Raw genomic sequence first — 14812 nt, 5'->3', positions numbered from 1 at the left:
AGTAGCCTACTGTTGACTGGAAGCCTTACCGATTGATATCTTGTCAGTTAATACATTGTTGTATGTATTGTGTACTGCACTGTACAATACAGTAAGCTAGAGAAAAAAATGTTATTAGGAAAATCATAAGGAAGAGAATATACACAGTCCTGTCCTGTAATATCTGTGTACGAGCGGACCCGTGGAGTTCAGACCCGCGTTGTTCAAGGTCACTCCGCTGGGGAATCGCCTGCATGTACAGGAGGCAGAAATAGGTTCATTGAAGCATTGTCAGTAGTTGTAAAATACCAGAACTCCTCAGTGTCCATAGAAAGTGATAGGGGAGTGAGCTTAATGTCTCCACACTGTGGAATACACCGTAGCAGTTAGAAGGAAGAAGTAGAGCTGTGTGCGAGCCAACACTTGGGAGTGGTGCACGTGATGTGACCATTTACAGGAAGTTTGAGGACGTGCACGACGTTACCTACGGTACCCTGTAGTGTAAGGATACACGTGGTGCAATAGTCCAAGAAATACTTGCAAATGAAAACCCCAGGTTCAGGATAGCGGTCACATCTTTGGCGTGAAGAAAGGGAATAGAATCGTGGAATGTTCCGCAGGGGAATCCACTTGTAACAGTTTATGGGGGGAAAAAAGGCAGATAAGACAGATTTTATTTATTTATTTATTTTTAAAGATTTTATTTATTTATTTGAGAGAGACAGAATGAGAGAGAGAGAGCACGAGAGGGAAGAGGGTCAGAGGGAGAAGCAGACGCCCTGCTGAGCAGGGAGCCCGATGCGGGACTCGATCCCGGGACTCCAGGATCATGACCTGAGCCAAAGGCAGTCACTTAACCAACTGAGCCACCCAGGCGCCTGATAAGACAGATTTTAAAGATGTTTATAAAGCTGGTAAATGAGGGAATGGGCACTCATTATATCCATCTCTTTTTCTTATGTTTGAAATAGTCTACGTGCACACAAATTAAGATAAGTATGTGGAGAGACTGTAAAAGCAGCAAGGAGAGACAGTGTGGCCCCTGGAGTCAGAGGTGCAGGTCTGTCCTCTCTGCTTCTTCGGACTCTGGCCCTCAGCTCCTTGCTTACTTCTCTGAGCTTGTGACCTCATCTCTAAAGTAGGGATAATACCGCTGGGCACTTGGGTGGCTCAGCCGGTTAAGTGTCTGACACTTGATTTCAGCTCAGATCTCAGGGTCGTGAGATCGAGCCCTGTGTCGGGCTCTGCACTGGACACGGAGTCTGCTTGAGATTCTCTTTCTCTCTCTGCCCTTCCCCCTCCCTCCACTCACACACACACTCTCTTTCTCTCTTCAAAAATAAAATAAGTTTAAAAAATAGTATCTCTAGCCCAGTTTGTTGGGAATTAATAGCATCCCTAAAGTGCCTTTTATAGTTGTTGATGCAGAAATGCCAAGAACTGGGAATAAGGTCTGAGCAACAACAGACATCATCCTTGCCCTTACATCACTGTAGAGTCTTGTGGGGGAGGTAGATCATCAGTTAATCACCCACACAAATGTAAATGACACCTGTAATCTGTGTCTTGAAAGACACGTGCAAGTGTGATTCCCTCTAATAGGGGATATTATGGACCGCAAATTTGTGTCCCCCTGGATTCATATGTTGAAACTCAAATCCCCAGTGTGGTGGTATTTGAAGATAGGGTCTTTAAGAGATAGGTCTTCAGGGTGGCGTCCTCATGATGGGATTAGTGCTCTAGTAAGAAGAGACTGGATAGATCTTGTTTCATCCCCCCTCCTATGTGAGGAAACCAAGAAGGGGGCTCTCACCACAACCCCTTTCTGGCATGCTGGTACCCTGATCTGGGACTCCCCAGCCTCCAGCATGTGAGAAGTAAATGTTTGTTGTTTGATCCTCCCAGCCTATGAGATTCTGGCTACAGTCCTGCAAACTGACTAGGATGGGGATGAGAGCTGGTTGGGGAGGTCCTGAAAGGCTTCCCTGAGAAGTGCCTTAGGGCTGGGCTTTGAAGAAAAAGAGCAGGAGCTCAGTGAAGAAGAGAGGGTAGCTGGTCCAGCCTGAAGGCACAGCCCCGAAGTGCTGCTGGAGGGTGCACAGCCAGAGAAGGAGCCCAAAGGAGGCCAGAGGAACGGGGTGCAGAGCTCCAGGGGGAGAGGCTGAAGACAAGCTACGAAGCTCCGAACCAGCTGTGCAGCACTCTGAAGGCCCAGCTGGGTATGTGGGGAATGAGAAGAGCAGTGAAAGACACCATCTGGTAGACTAGAGTCCCTGAAAATCAGGGTGAACCAAAGATATTCTTGAAGGATGGTTTGGAAACAACTGTAAACAATGGGGCATTGTTAGGAAGTCTTACAAATCGATCTGCCTAGAGAGAAGGGCTCAGAGTAATCAGAGTTTAGATGGCTTTTTAAAAGAAGATGAGAATTGAGAGGCGTAAGCTGCATCCACAAACCCGTGGGTAGTTTTTTGAAACATCTGTGCGATTGGAAAAGAGTTTTGGTCCTTCCTCCCTTAGTCCTTTTTGCCAGTAGCAGTTCACCCTAAGGGGTCACCACCTTTAAATATAATAGAGTGCTTTGTGATGTGCATTCCTAAGTTTACACTGTTATACTTAAAACACAGCTAAAGCCTAAAATAAATAGTGAACAAATACCAAGGAACTTAACAGTATTCTACATAGATTGTTTGGGTATAACCACTGTTACCAAAATGACAATGATATTCCTACTCATTGCCACCCCCCCTGGAGTGCTTAATACATGAATGTTTTAAGTGTTTTCCAACATTCATGAGTTAAACAAATACTTGTTGAGGGTTCACTGTGCCCAAAGCACTGTGTGTGGTGGGTGATGGATGGATGGATGAGTTTATTGGTGTGCTGCTTCTTGCTCCCAAGATCGCTCCCCTCCACCCACCCTTGGCTGTGGAGCTGTTCCCCTTGCTTTCTGGGGCAGTTCCTCTGTCTCCTCCAGCAATAAAGGGGTAGCCAGAGAGAGGAGAGAAGGGGAGACAGTGTGGGCTGGGCTCCAGGCACCGGGTAATAAGGGAAGGAGAACTCAGTCCTCATTGGTCACATTTAGAGGATGTTAAGGGACCAACTCATTCTGAAAACTGGCAGGTAACGGGAGAGAATCAAGGACTTCAAGTGTAAGTTAAAAAAATAGAGAAGTATAAAGATAAACATTTGGCATAAAATTCTGTTACAGGAACAGACCTTTATTCGGCTGGTTCCCTGTTGATGGAGAATGTGTTTCTATTTTCTCCTCTTCCTCCTCCTTCAATAAATAGAGAATGGTGCAACAAATATTCTTGTTTGTATCATTTTGATGAACTTTAGGTTAGTCATAGGGTAAATTGTGGCAATGGGATTTCTGGGTTAGAGGGTATTTTTAAAGGTGTATTAAAAATATTTATAGCTATTACTGTGTTTCCTCTGGAAAGGTTTACTCCCTTTGTTAGCTTCCATGGGTCTGACAGTGTCCACACCCACACCATTGTCCGCAGGGGTGTCGGCCGGCTTAAATCTAGCCTAGCTGAAAGTAAAAGTAGCATCTGAGTGTTTTGATCTAAACGTAACTTAGTTATCAGTAAGTTAATTTGCCTTTATTATTGTTTTTTTAACCTCTCATTTTTTGGCTAATGCTTTTTTCCCCATTCTAATCCAGAGTCCTTAATTGTTTAATGCTTTGGTTGGCTCCAAGGTGCTGTGGGTCCCATTACGCTTACAGACGTGTGGCTTCATAAGGAGGCGCTGCGGGTGTTATGGAAAGGTCTTCGGGGGAGGAGCTCTGCTCTGTGATTAGCTTCACGGCGAATCATATTGATGGGGTTTTGGAATATAGGTGAGGTTCAGTGGGGTGGAGTCCGGAGCCGAGGGCCAAGAAAGAATGCTTGAGACGTTTTCGTGCAAAATGGTGGTTTATTAAAGTTTGGGGATGGGACCTGTGGGCAGAAAGAGCTGCTGCCCCGGGGTTGTGAGGGGTGACCGATTTATATACTATGGAATTGGGGGAGGTAAGGAAAAAGGGAGGTTTCCAAAGAACTTTTATATGCTAAAGAGGACCTACAAGATACCAGAGCCCTTGCCACTGTCTAGTTAAGGTTGTTTACCCTCTAGTAAGGCATTAACATTAAGATAGTTGGGAGCTTCCTGGAGGAACATTACACTCTGCCCACTTCAATTATCTCTCAATGGGCTGCAGATTATAAGGGCATTTAATTGTATCTCCATTTCCTTTTGGAAGCTAGGTTATTGATGATAGGAATGCTTTGTTCTTGTAGATTGCTAAGACATTTGTAAACTGAGGGAGACTCCTGTCTTGTAGGATTGTGATCGCTCTAAGTTAACTATTTGTTTTTCCTTTAGGGCAGCCAGGAGTGCCTTAGGAATGACACATATATCCCATGGCGGGGGGTGGGGGGGTGGGGGTTGTGGGGTGTCAGCTTCTGCTTTGTCCTCAGCTTGCCTTCTTTTCCCTCATCAGTATGGTATTCTCGGCACAGATACCGTAGGTGAGAGATAGGGCTTGTAATGAGCAACTACAACACGTTATGGTAAAGCATTTTTGTAAACTCTAAAGTCATGTAGAAATACAGTGTTACACTTTTAAGAAGTTTACTTACTTTTGAAAGCAAAACCTTTAAATGTTTTTTTTAATTCTTTTTTTTTTAATTTTTTATTGTTATGTTAATCACCATATATTACATCATTAGTTTTTGTGTTTTTTTTAATTCTTAAAAAGATCTTTTTATTTTATTTTTTAAAGATTTTTATTTATTTATTTGAGAGAGAGAGCACGTGAGTGGCAGGAGGGGTAAAGGGAGAGGGGGAGGGATAATCTCAAGCAGTCTCCCTGCTGAGCGTGGAGCCCAACTCAGGGCTCAATCTCAAGACCCTGAGATCATGACCTGATCTGAAACCAAGAGTCAGACGCTTAACTGACTGAGCCACCAGGTGCCCCGATTCTTAAAAAGGGACCTTATGTACTCTTGGAAAATTAATTTCAGGAAAGCTGATTTCTGACCTTTAATATTGATTAGCATTGTGATTTTATGTGTAAGGAAACTAAGTGTAAATACTTGCTTTCTGGGGTATAAATAAAAGCAGCATTTTAATTATTGTGTGTTTATTTGGCAGCTCAGGATTTTGTTTTTTCTTTTCTCCCGAGCAAAGGCTTTGCCCTATAATAGATTAGGGCCCTGATAGTTATACCTTTAACTGAAATTGGCTCTCTCAGGGAAGGACTTTGGAAGACCATTAATTTTAATTATGCTTGTTAGTGTAAACTTTGTTTTAAAAGCAAAATTATTTAGTATCTTAACTGATAGTTCATTCTCTGGTAATAAGACCCCTGGCTTAGTTGTGTAGGACCTCAGTGATACATCTTCACTTTCCCATTTCCTTTGCTGTATGAAACGTGTTGAGGACTTTCCTCCTGGACAAGCACATTTCGTGTGCGTTTGTCATACTTGAGTGTGTGTGGTGTGGGTTGTTGGGAAGTGAGAGTTGCTGTGTTGGTGAAGGAACTGAGTGAAATGCATCCTGTATTTAGTGACTTCATGTGATGCCGTGTGATGACTTGAATGACTGGTAGACAGACTTGGAAATTATATAAGGAATATCCATATATTATAAAATTTTTAATTTCTGTAAAATGCAGTTGTCTGCATTTTCCCCTATTGATCATGAAGAATATTTTATTTTTTTAAAGATTTTATTTATTTATTTGACAGAGAGAGACAGCAAGAGAGGGAACACAAGCAGGGGGAGTGGGAGAGGGAGAAGCAGGCTCCCCTCGGAGCAGGGAGCCGGATGCGGGGCTCGGTCCCAGGACTCTGAGATTACAACCTGAGCCGAAGGCAGACGCCCGATGACTGAGCCACCCAGGCGCCCCAAGAATATTTTAAATAAAAGGTCATTTTTTAGGACATAAAACTTAACAACAAAAGAAGACAAAAAGCAAACTAGTAATACTATAATTTCATCAAAAATGATGAGATTGATATCCATGAATTATAAATTCTTAAAAATGGTAAGACCAAATTCTTCATAGACAAGAGGGCAATTCACAAAAGAGGGCATATATATTATTAACATATGTAAAAAAAAAGATTTACTTTTCCCAGTAATCAAAGAAATGTAAATTTAATGTTAGATACTCTTTTCACCTGTTAAGATTTAACAAAAACTTAATGTTGTTGACAGTTTGTCAGGATGAACATTCATGCCTTGCTTGTGGAGTACAGATGGACAGACCATGCGGCTTTGTAATAAGCATCGGACGGCTCCACTGCTGGGATCCCGTCCTAAGGAAATGACAACATACATGTAGAAAAAGTCATGTACGAAGGTAATTCATTGAGGTTTCTTAATAATAAAAATCAGAAGCAATCTAAATGGTTATTAGGGGAATGTTTGATTATGCAACCGTTAAAATGTATATTTATGAAGCTTGACTTGAGCACTGGGGCGGAAGCAGGGAGCACAACCAAGTTCTGTTGCAAAAAGAGGAACATGGGCACACACACCGGCCTGTGGAGAGAGCGTCCCGGCTTTGGGATCACGGGGGACCGTTGTATGAGTGTTCATGCTTTTCTGCGTGGTCCAGTGTTTCTTCAGTATGCACGCACTACGTCCGTCCCCAGAAGGAGAGCAGACAGTATTTACTTAAAATCACTCTGTGACATCCTTCCATGGGAGGGAACGCAGTCTGCCTCAGCCTTCCTAGCAGGAAAAGGCTGTTTGTCCCAGAGAAACACGTGTAGGTTTTCCAAAGAGAGGGCAACACTTTCCTGTGTGATCTACTCTGGGATGACGCGTTCTGGGGGAAGTGTAGCTTTCCCGGGGTGTGGAGGCCTTCTAGAAGAGGAGCAGGAGAGTGTGCAGTACAGGAGGCTGGTTTGACCTCACATGACTTCGAGAACTTAACGGGCCTGCTGTGCCCCACTATAGGGAACTGCTCCATCCCCGTTAGCACCGGAGAAACATTCCCCTTGTGCAGATCCATGGATTTTAAGGAAGGAACAGGATGTTCGGACAAGCGCTTCTATCTTTTCTTCTTGAAGTTCTCCTGACGGGGGGTGAGGGAGGGGCCACGTTTGCTGCTCCCAGCATGGATTTATTGACAAAGCACCTGCCTTGGGGTATAATTTGAGCTTGTAAAATTAGCAACACAGTATTTTCAGTTGTGCTCGAACGTTTTTACAGGTCATTGTACTTTTGGTTTTGGTTTAAAGGAAAAATACTGCTTTGACACTCTTTAATTCTGGATTTTGAAAGGGACACAAAAGATGCTCCTATTTTGGGAAGAGTAGACAGGAACAGATTTTTGAGTGAGTACCTTCATATATATTTATGTGGGTTTATGTATCCAACATGTACACCTGAAATAAGACTTTTATCAAATTAAGCATTTGGGAAGGCAGTTAAAGGAAATTTTGAGTTGGGGACTTTAATAATTAACATTTAGAAAAACAGCATTTCTTTCTTTTCTATAGAATTAGAACCTTGACACATCTTTAAAGGAAACACTACATGAGCAGACAGTAGTCTCACTTCCTTCTGCGGCTGACATGGAGAATTTTCAGTTTTTCTTAATCTTTTCCATCATGGTCTTTTTACCATATGTGTTCATGTCATGAGAATAAAATACTTGTGGGATGCCTGGGTGGCTCAGTCGGTTATGCGTCTGCCTTCGGTTCAGGTCGTGGTCCCAGGGTCCTGGGATCGAGTCCCGTGTTGGGCTCCCTGCTGAGCAGGGAGCCTGCTTCTCCCTCTCCCTCTGCTGCTCCCCCTGCTTCTGTTCTCTCTCTCTCTCTCTGACTAATCAATGAATAAAATCTTTTTTAAAAAAAGAATATAATACTTGGACGTTGCAGATCATTTAAGACAAAATGTACATTGCAAATAAATATGGTAATGTTATTTTGCAATGATTTTTCTCATCTTTTAAGATTTAGCTTCTAAATTTAATTCTTCCTTGCAGGCATGTGAATTTTTCTTTACTTCTGGAGGGCCATTCCAATCATCGGCACAATGAAGGAGTAAAACGCACTCTTGCTAGTGTAGTAATCTGGGACTGGCAGATATCTGGGAGAACTCCAGTACAGTGGCAGAAGGAGGAGATTGATGTCTGGTGGGATCTTGTCTGCATTACATTGGAAGTATCTTTGTCCAGAGAGGGAAGAAGAAATACTGCAAAGTTGCAGGTTAATGCAAAGGGGCCAAATTTTTCTCTTTGTAACTTCGTGAATGGAGAAAACTATTCTGTTTGTTTCCTTTGTTCAAGTTTTAAAACGTCCTATGTGTTCCACTTTTAGGGCATTTCCCATTTGTCTGACTCTGTTTTCCATGGAATTTGACAGAACAAAGAAAACATTTTATGATGGAATTACATAAATTCCTTATGTTTCTGTGACAGGCCAGACTCACTGGACATGAATGATGATGGCAGCAATTGACAGTATGTTAAACATCAGCATGGGGGATCTGTCTAGGTACTTGGAAGCTAACATACACTAGAGAAATTAAAAATATTATCAGAGAAGATAAAAAAGATAAGTTTTCACAATTTTTCAGAAAGAATGTCAAAGTCTGTCACATATAAAGGCTTTACTGAAATAGGTAAGATTATGACTGGACCAGCCTTTAGCAAAGATGTCTCTCTACAGCAAGAAGACTTGTGGGAGGGTACAGTTAACTAAAGAAATGGTAGTTAAAATAAGGCAGGAGAATAATTTCATGTCTTTTAAACTGACATTTTTTGTTTTTTAAAGAAGAGGAGACCCAGACCTTGTCAGGTTGAAGGATGCAGAGGGCAGTTTAAGTACTGTAAATAGCGGGCGCCTGGGTGGCTCAGTCGGTGAAGCGTCTGCCTTCAGCTCAGGTCATGATCTCGGGGTCCTGGGATCGAGTCCCGCATCGGTCTCCTTGCTCAGTGGGGAGTCTGCTTCTCCCTGTGCCTTCCCCCGTTAGTGCGCGCTCTCTCTCTCAAATAAATAAAACCTAAAAAAAAAAGTTTAAATACTGTAAATACGTTCATAGCCTCTGACCCAGTAATTCCAAGCATAAACATTTATCCTAAGAAAATAATTTAAAAGACTTAGACACAGCTGCAACAGAAACCAAGGGTGTACACATGGACCAAGTGTTGTATAGAAACCTTATTTTTCCACTTTCCGTATTGATTGTTTAGAGACAGACTGTGCAGGAGTTACAAGACATAGTTGCTCAGCCACAAGCACGCACAGGGCTGTTAGTTCTACAGATGGACTTGTACACGTGCTTCACAAGACTCACTGGAAATATAGCCAAGGCTCTGGAAAGGGGCAGTGTGGAGGGTCACGGTGCTGTATTCATACCACGAACCTGGGCAGCGTGCTAACTGTGCTTACAGGTAGACAAATGCCAGATGCACCTGCACCGCAGTGGGGGCCGGTCACACACCGTAAGGGGAGAGGGGATCTGATTATAAGGAGAGCCAGCAGAGTGACGGCTCTGAAGGTAGGGACCCGTCCCGTCACTCTCATCCTGGTGCCCCAGTAGAGGACCTGTCCTGTAACCAGCTCTCAGTCAAGGATTCATGTTTTGTTTGTCACTCTTTTCTTTTTTTTTTTTTAAGATTTTTTTATTTATTTATTTGAGAGAGAGAGAATGAGAGATAGAGAGCACGAGAGGGAAGAGGGTCAGAGGGAGAAGCAGACTCCCTGCCGAGCAGGGAGCCCGATGTGGGACTTGATCCCGGGACTCCAGGATCATGACCTGAGCCGAAGGCAGTCGCTTAACCAACTGAGCCACCCAGGCGCCCATGTCACTCTTTTCTTTAAACTGATTGCTGGTGCAGGCTTCCAAATTCCTGCCAGGTGACTGCACCAGAATCACTTGTGATGTTTAAAAACGTAAATGCCTAGATCTCCATTCCCTGGAATTCTTATTCATTTATGTGGGCTTATTTTCACAAGTTTTTATTTTGAAGTAATTTTAAACCTTCAAAAAACTTAGAGGGGCGCCTGGGTGGCTCGGTCAGTTGAGTGTCTTACTCTTGATTTTGGCTCAGGTCACGATCTCAGGGTCCAGGGATGGAGCCCCAGGTCGGGCTCTGCACTCGCTCGGTGGGGAGTCTGCCTGAGATTCTCCCTCTCCCTCTGCCCCCCACCACGTCCCCATTCACGCTCTCTACCTCTCTAAAATAAATAAATAAAATCTTAAAAAACAAACCTAGCGAGTTCCCCTTGACCCTTCACCCAGCTTTTCTTCATCCTATCTAACTATAGCACAATTATTAAAACAAGGAAATGAACATTGTCTTAATACTATGAACTGATCTACAAGCCTTATTTGAATTCTGCCAGTTTCCCCACTTATATCCTTTTTGTGGCCCAGAATCTGATCTAGGGTCCCACATTGCACTCAGTTGTCTTGTGTTCCCGGTTTCTTTCTGTGTTTGATGATAGCCCCTCAGTCTTTATCTTCCACGATGTTGGCAGTTTTGAAGAGCACTTTGTGTGTGTGTGTGTGTGTGTGTGTGTGTGTGTGTGTGTGTGTGTGTGTGTGTGTGTTTGTTTGCAAATGTCTCTCAATTGGGGTATATCTGATGTTTTCTCGTCATTAGACTGAGGTTATGCATTAGACTGTGGCAGAAATACCACAGAAGAAAAGCTGTACACCTGTTAGTACATCATATCAGGGGTATATGATGTCACCAAGTCTTACTACGGGTGATGGTAACTTCTGGTATCCACCAGGTTTGTTTTACTCTGTATAGTTACTATTTTTTCCTTTGTAATTAAGTATCTTGTGAGGAGATACTTTGCAAATATCCTGTTTCTCAACAAAAATTACCATTAGGCGGATACCATAGTAGTAATTCTTGCAGGCAGGAGCATCTGTGGCTTGATGACTTTGCAAATATCCTGATTCTCATCAAACCACTGTGACTCTTGCCTGCAACAGTCATTACTATTGTATTTGCTTAATTTTTTATTTTTACTGTTCCTTCCACATTCAGTAATTGGAAAGCGACTGTAAGGAAGAACGGTCCCTTTTCCCTCATTTACTTATTTATGTCAGTATGGCCTCAGAAGTATTTATTTTACTCTATGGGTTTTCATCCAGTACCATCATTAATTTATTTTCCTGCCCAAATGGTTACAGCCTTGGTCATCAAGAACTCCTTTGAATTAGCTTTTGATTCTCTCTGCATTTTTTTAGCACGTCTGTACTTTGAGACATCACAAGGTATCCTAGGCTCGTCCTCTATTTTTCCTGCAATGGCTTTAGGGCTCCAAGGGTTTCTTTCTTTCTTTTTTTTTTTTTTAAGATTTTATTTATTTATTTATTTGACAGAGAGAGAGTGAGAGAGGGAACACACCAGGGGGAGTGGGAGAGGGAGAAGCAGGCTTCCCTCAGGGCAGGGAGCCCGATGCGGGGCTTGATCCCAGGACCCTGGGATCATGACCTGAGCCGAAGGCAGACGCTTAACGACTGAGCCACCCAGGCGCCCCCCCAAGGGTTTCTTGTATTGGATACTTGTATTTAGAAACCAAGATCAGGGTGCTGGACATGCTCCCTGCTGCTTGGGTGCTTTTGCTTGTCGGCCCTTCGGTGGACAGAGCTGGTGAATGCGCATAAGTATGCGCGCTGCACACATTCCTTTCAGTATCTACCTCCCTCTGACTCAGATCCCGTAGGACAGGGTTCTTTCTAACGTCTCCCCCTTTCTTAGTGGCAACTATTTTCTCCAGCAGTGGGAGACTTGGCACCCATTATCTATAATACATTTGCTTGTTTGTTCAAATCTTGCAGACACAAAAAGCAGTGACTCTGAGTGCAGGCGGCTTTGTCCCCAAGAGTCATTTGTCTGGAGACACTATCCATTGTCAGTTCAGGTGTGGGGGGGTGCTAATGGCATCTAGGGAGGACAGGCCAGAGACATCCTGACCTTCCTGCCGTGCCCAGGACAGCCCGCACAACAGAATTCAATGGTTCAGAATGCTGGTAGTGCCCACAGTGAGAAACCTGGGGCATCAAGTGATTTCAGAATGGCCAGCCTGTACCCTATGAGAAACACATAATCTTTGTGTAGTTACTTTTTCTTTTTTTTTTTAAAGATTTTATTTATTTATTTGAGAGAGAAAGAATGAGACAGAGCGTGAGAGGGGGGCAGGGTCAGAGGGAAAAGCAGGCTCCCTGCTGAGCAGGGAGCCCAATGTGGGACTCCATTCCGGGACTCCAGGATCATGACCTGAGCCGAAGGCAGTCGCTTAACCAACTGAGCCCCCCAGGCGCCTGTGTAGTTACTTTTTCTTTAGTCTTACAGTATTCAGTCAGAACAGTGTTACTGAGTGTATTAGGACCAGTTCCTTCCTCCACCTCCTTCAGTATGGTTGTGATGCGCTTGTAACCCAAGTCAGGGTCCTTGGTTACTGTCTGCACTCAGTTTGGGGTTTGGTTGATTGAATGTATGTTCTAAAAGTCAGACCAGTACAGAAGGATGTGCTCCAAAAGTGCAGATCTGTTTTTACAAGTTCCTCAGATGATTCTGATTTTCACCTTTTTTCAGAACCAGTGGTGTAGCTCATGGGCGTTGAAGTTAGACCTGAATTTATATCCAGTCTCTTATCAGGTATGTAATGTCGGGTAAGTTACTTTCCCTCCCTGAGCTTACACTTCCAAGGGCTGTCATGAGGGTATGAAAGTATACATGCGGTGTTTATCAAAATGTCTGCACAAAGTGGGAGCCCAGATGAGAGCTGTGTGTTCATTCTTTCCTGTATCCGTTTAACACATACATGGCGACGCTACTGTGTGCCGAGGCACTATACTTGCTCCCCAGTGAGACAAAATAAGTAAGACCCGGTTCATGCCTTTGAGGGGTTCACATTTTAGGGGGGCTCTTGGCGGTTTTAGAATGGCCATTTCTTACATCGATGTGGAAGCTTTTTCTTCTAAGGCCTAATGGGTGCAGACTATGTATATATCTCTGGTGAGCTGTCGTGGTAAAACTCAGCAATCTAGAGAAACAGATCGTTCTGTGTCGCCGACTCTCTCAAATAGATGTCATTTCAGGCTTCTAAGGATGTCTAGATAGCAGACTGTATGAAGTTGAACTCTCTAGGGAGCACCTGTATTCAGGTGTTCAGAGTTCTTGGACACTAGCCATTCAGGAGAATTTTTAAACATATATGAAAATGTTTTGGAGCAGTGCTTCTCAATTTTAGTTTGTATACAGATCATCCAAGGATTTAGTTAAAAAGCAGAATCAGTCAGTGGGTCTGGACTGGGGTCTGGGACTCTGCATTTATAACAAGCTCCCAGCAGATGTAGCTGGTTGTGGGTCACACTTTGAGCAACAACGGTTATTACATGACTTTGAAATCACATTTTCTGGCATTGAATCCTAGTTCTTCAACTTATTAAGTATGTGCTTCTTACTAGTGATTGATTTCACTCTGAGCACATTGCACCTTGAGGTTATTAGCTATTGCAGTCACCGCTTGGAGCATACCAGCATTTTAAATTTGCAGTATGTGAGGACAGACCTCTAACAACTCATTGGTAGAATTGAAAAGCAAGTGTCATGATTTGGTATTGCAGCTAACAATGTGCTTCTTCCATGTGGATCTACATAGTATCTTTGGATTTTTCTTCCCCATGGTGACAGCCACTAAAACTAAATACCTAAATAAACTGAAATTAGGAGCAGAGTTGTGTTTTGTTTGGTTTGGTTTTGGTTTTGGTTATGTTTTGTTTTTGGGCTCCATGTGGAGCCCAACTTGGGGCTTCAACTCACAACCCTGAGATTAAGACCTGAGCTGAGATCAAAAGTCGGACGCTTACCAGACTGAGCCACCCAGGTGCCCCTGTTTTTTATTTTATTTTTTTTTAAGTAAGCTCTATGCCCAGCATGGGGCTTGAACTCACGACCTGACATCAAGAGCTGCATGCGCTACTGACTGAGCCAGCCAGGTGCCCAGACCAGAGGTTTAAAAAAAAAAATGTATAGTTTACACACACATATATATAATAACACTGTTTTTACTATGTTAATATATAAATAATAAATAAAAATGTTATAGTGAAACAGTTTTTGAACCATCAATCAAAACAATACTTTAATGTATTATTTACATTGTCCTGTTAACAAATCTCTAATTTGTGTGTTTTTGAATTTAACAAATGTTTTGGTACAAAAGTACATTTCTGTAATTTATATTCTAAATCGGGGGTATGTGCTGAGGAGTACAAGGAGTGGAAGAAAAAAGTTTTGATTTTACTGCTATGTAGCAGAGAAAAAATGACTTTCTTTTGAAAACAATATTGAGGGCAGATGTGAATGGTTTGCCACGTGGACTAACTAAAGATCCCCTCAGGGTGTTTCCAGGATATCAGACACTGAGAAACTCTTTGTGATCACTCCATGTAGTTTAGCTGGAATTGGGGGCCCTTCACAGGGATCTAAATGTCTGGCAACACAACAACCCTCCCCTCCCCAAAACAGAGGGTAAGGGATCTCAGATTTTAAGTGACCAATTAGTGTATTCCATTAATTAAATGGGATTGACCTATTCCCAATTAATGAGAGTTCCAGGATCTTCAAAACAAAATAATTATTAGAGGTCTGTGGCAGTAAGTATAAACTGATTAGCCCACCCTGGCATTGTAGCGAAGTGAGCTGCTTGGGGTCTCCCTTGTTCTCGGTCTTTGCCTAGACATTTCTGGCTAGCTGAGCCACAGTGCTCAGACTCTTTGACCTGTAGAACCTTTTCCACTCTTTAAATTGGTTGAGGACTTCAGGGAACTTTTGTTTATGTGAGTTACAGCTATCAAT

At 42.9% G+C, this 14812-nt stretch overlaps 1 protein-coding gene across 18 annotated transcripts in view; it reads left to right on the top strand.

The window, feature by feature from the left end:
- DISP1 (dispatched RND transporter family member 1) overlaps window positions 1–14812 on the top strand; it is a 176046-nt gene that overhangs the window by 63627 nt on the left and 97607 nt on the right. For 6 of the 18 annotated variants that reach the window (XM_027611169.2, XM_027611172.2, XM_027611174.2 and 3 more), the window contains 3 exons: window positions 6190–6334; window positions 7221–7316; window positions 12545–12607. The exons of 1 other annotated variant lie outside the window; for it this stretch is intronic. Coding sequence is in view for 2 of the 17 variants with exons in the window: in XM_027611186.2 (XP_027466987.2) it covers window positions 12562–12607 (46 nt within the window). In the remaining 15 variants the exon portion in view is untranslated. Of the gene's footprint in view, window positions 1–6189; window positions 6335–7220; window positions 7317–8003; window positions 8193–12544; window positions 12608–14812 lie in introns of those variants that run through there. 11 more of the 18 variants (XM_027611179.2, XM_027611171.2, XM_027611178.2 and 8 more) reach the window with 4 other exon arrangements.

This window comes from Zalophus californianus, chromosome 10 (assembly GCF_009762305.2).
Source record: "Zalophus californianus isolate mZalCal1 chromosome 10, mZalCal1.pri.v2, whole genome shotgun sequence".
Taxonomy (NCBI): Eukaryota; Metazoa; Chordata; class Mammalia; order Carnivora; family Otariidae; genus Zalophus; species Zalophus californianus.
This window is presented reverse-complemented; position numbering and strand designations above follow the sequence as displayed.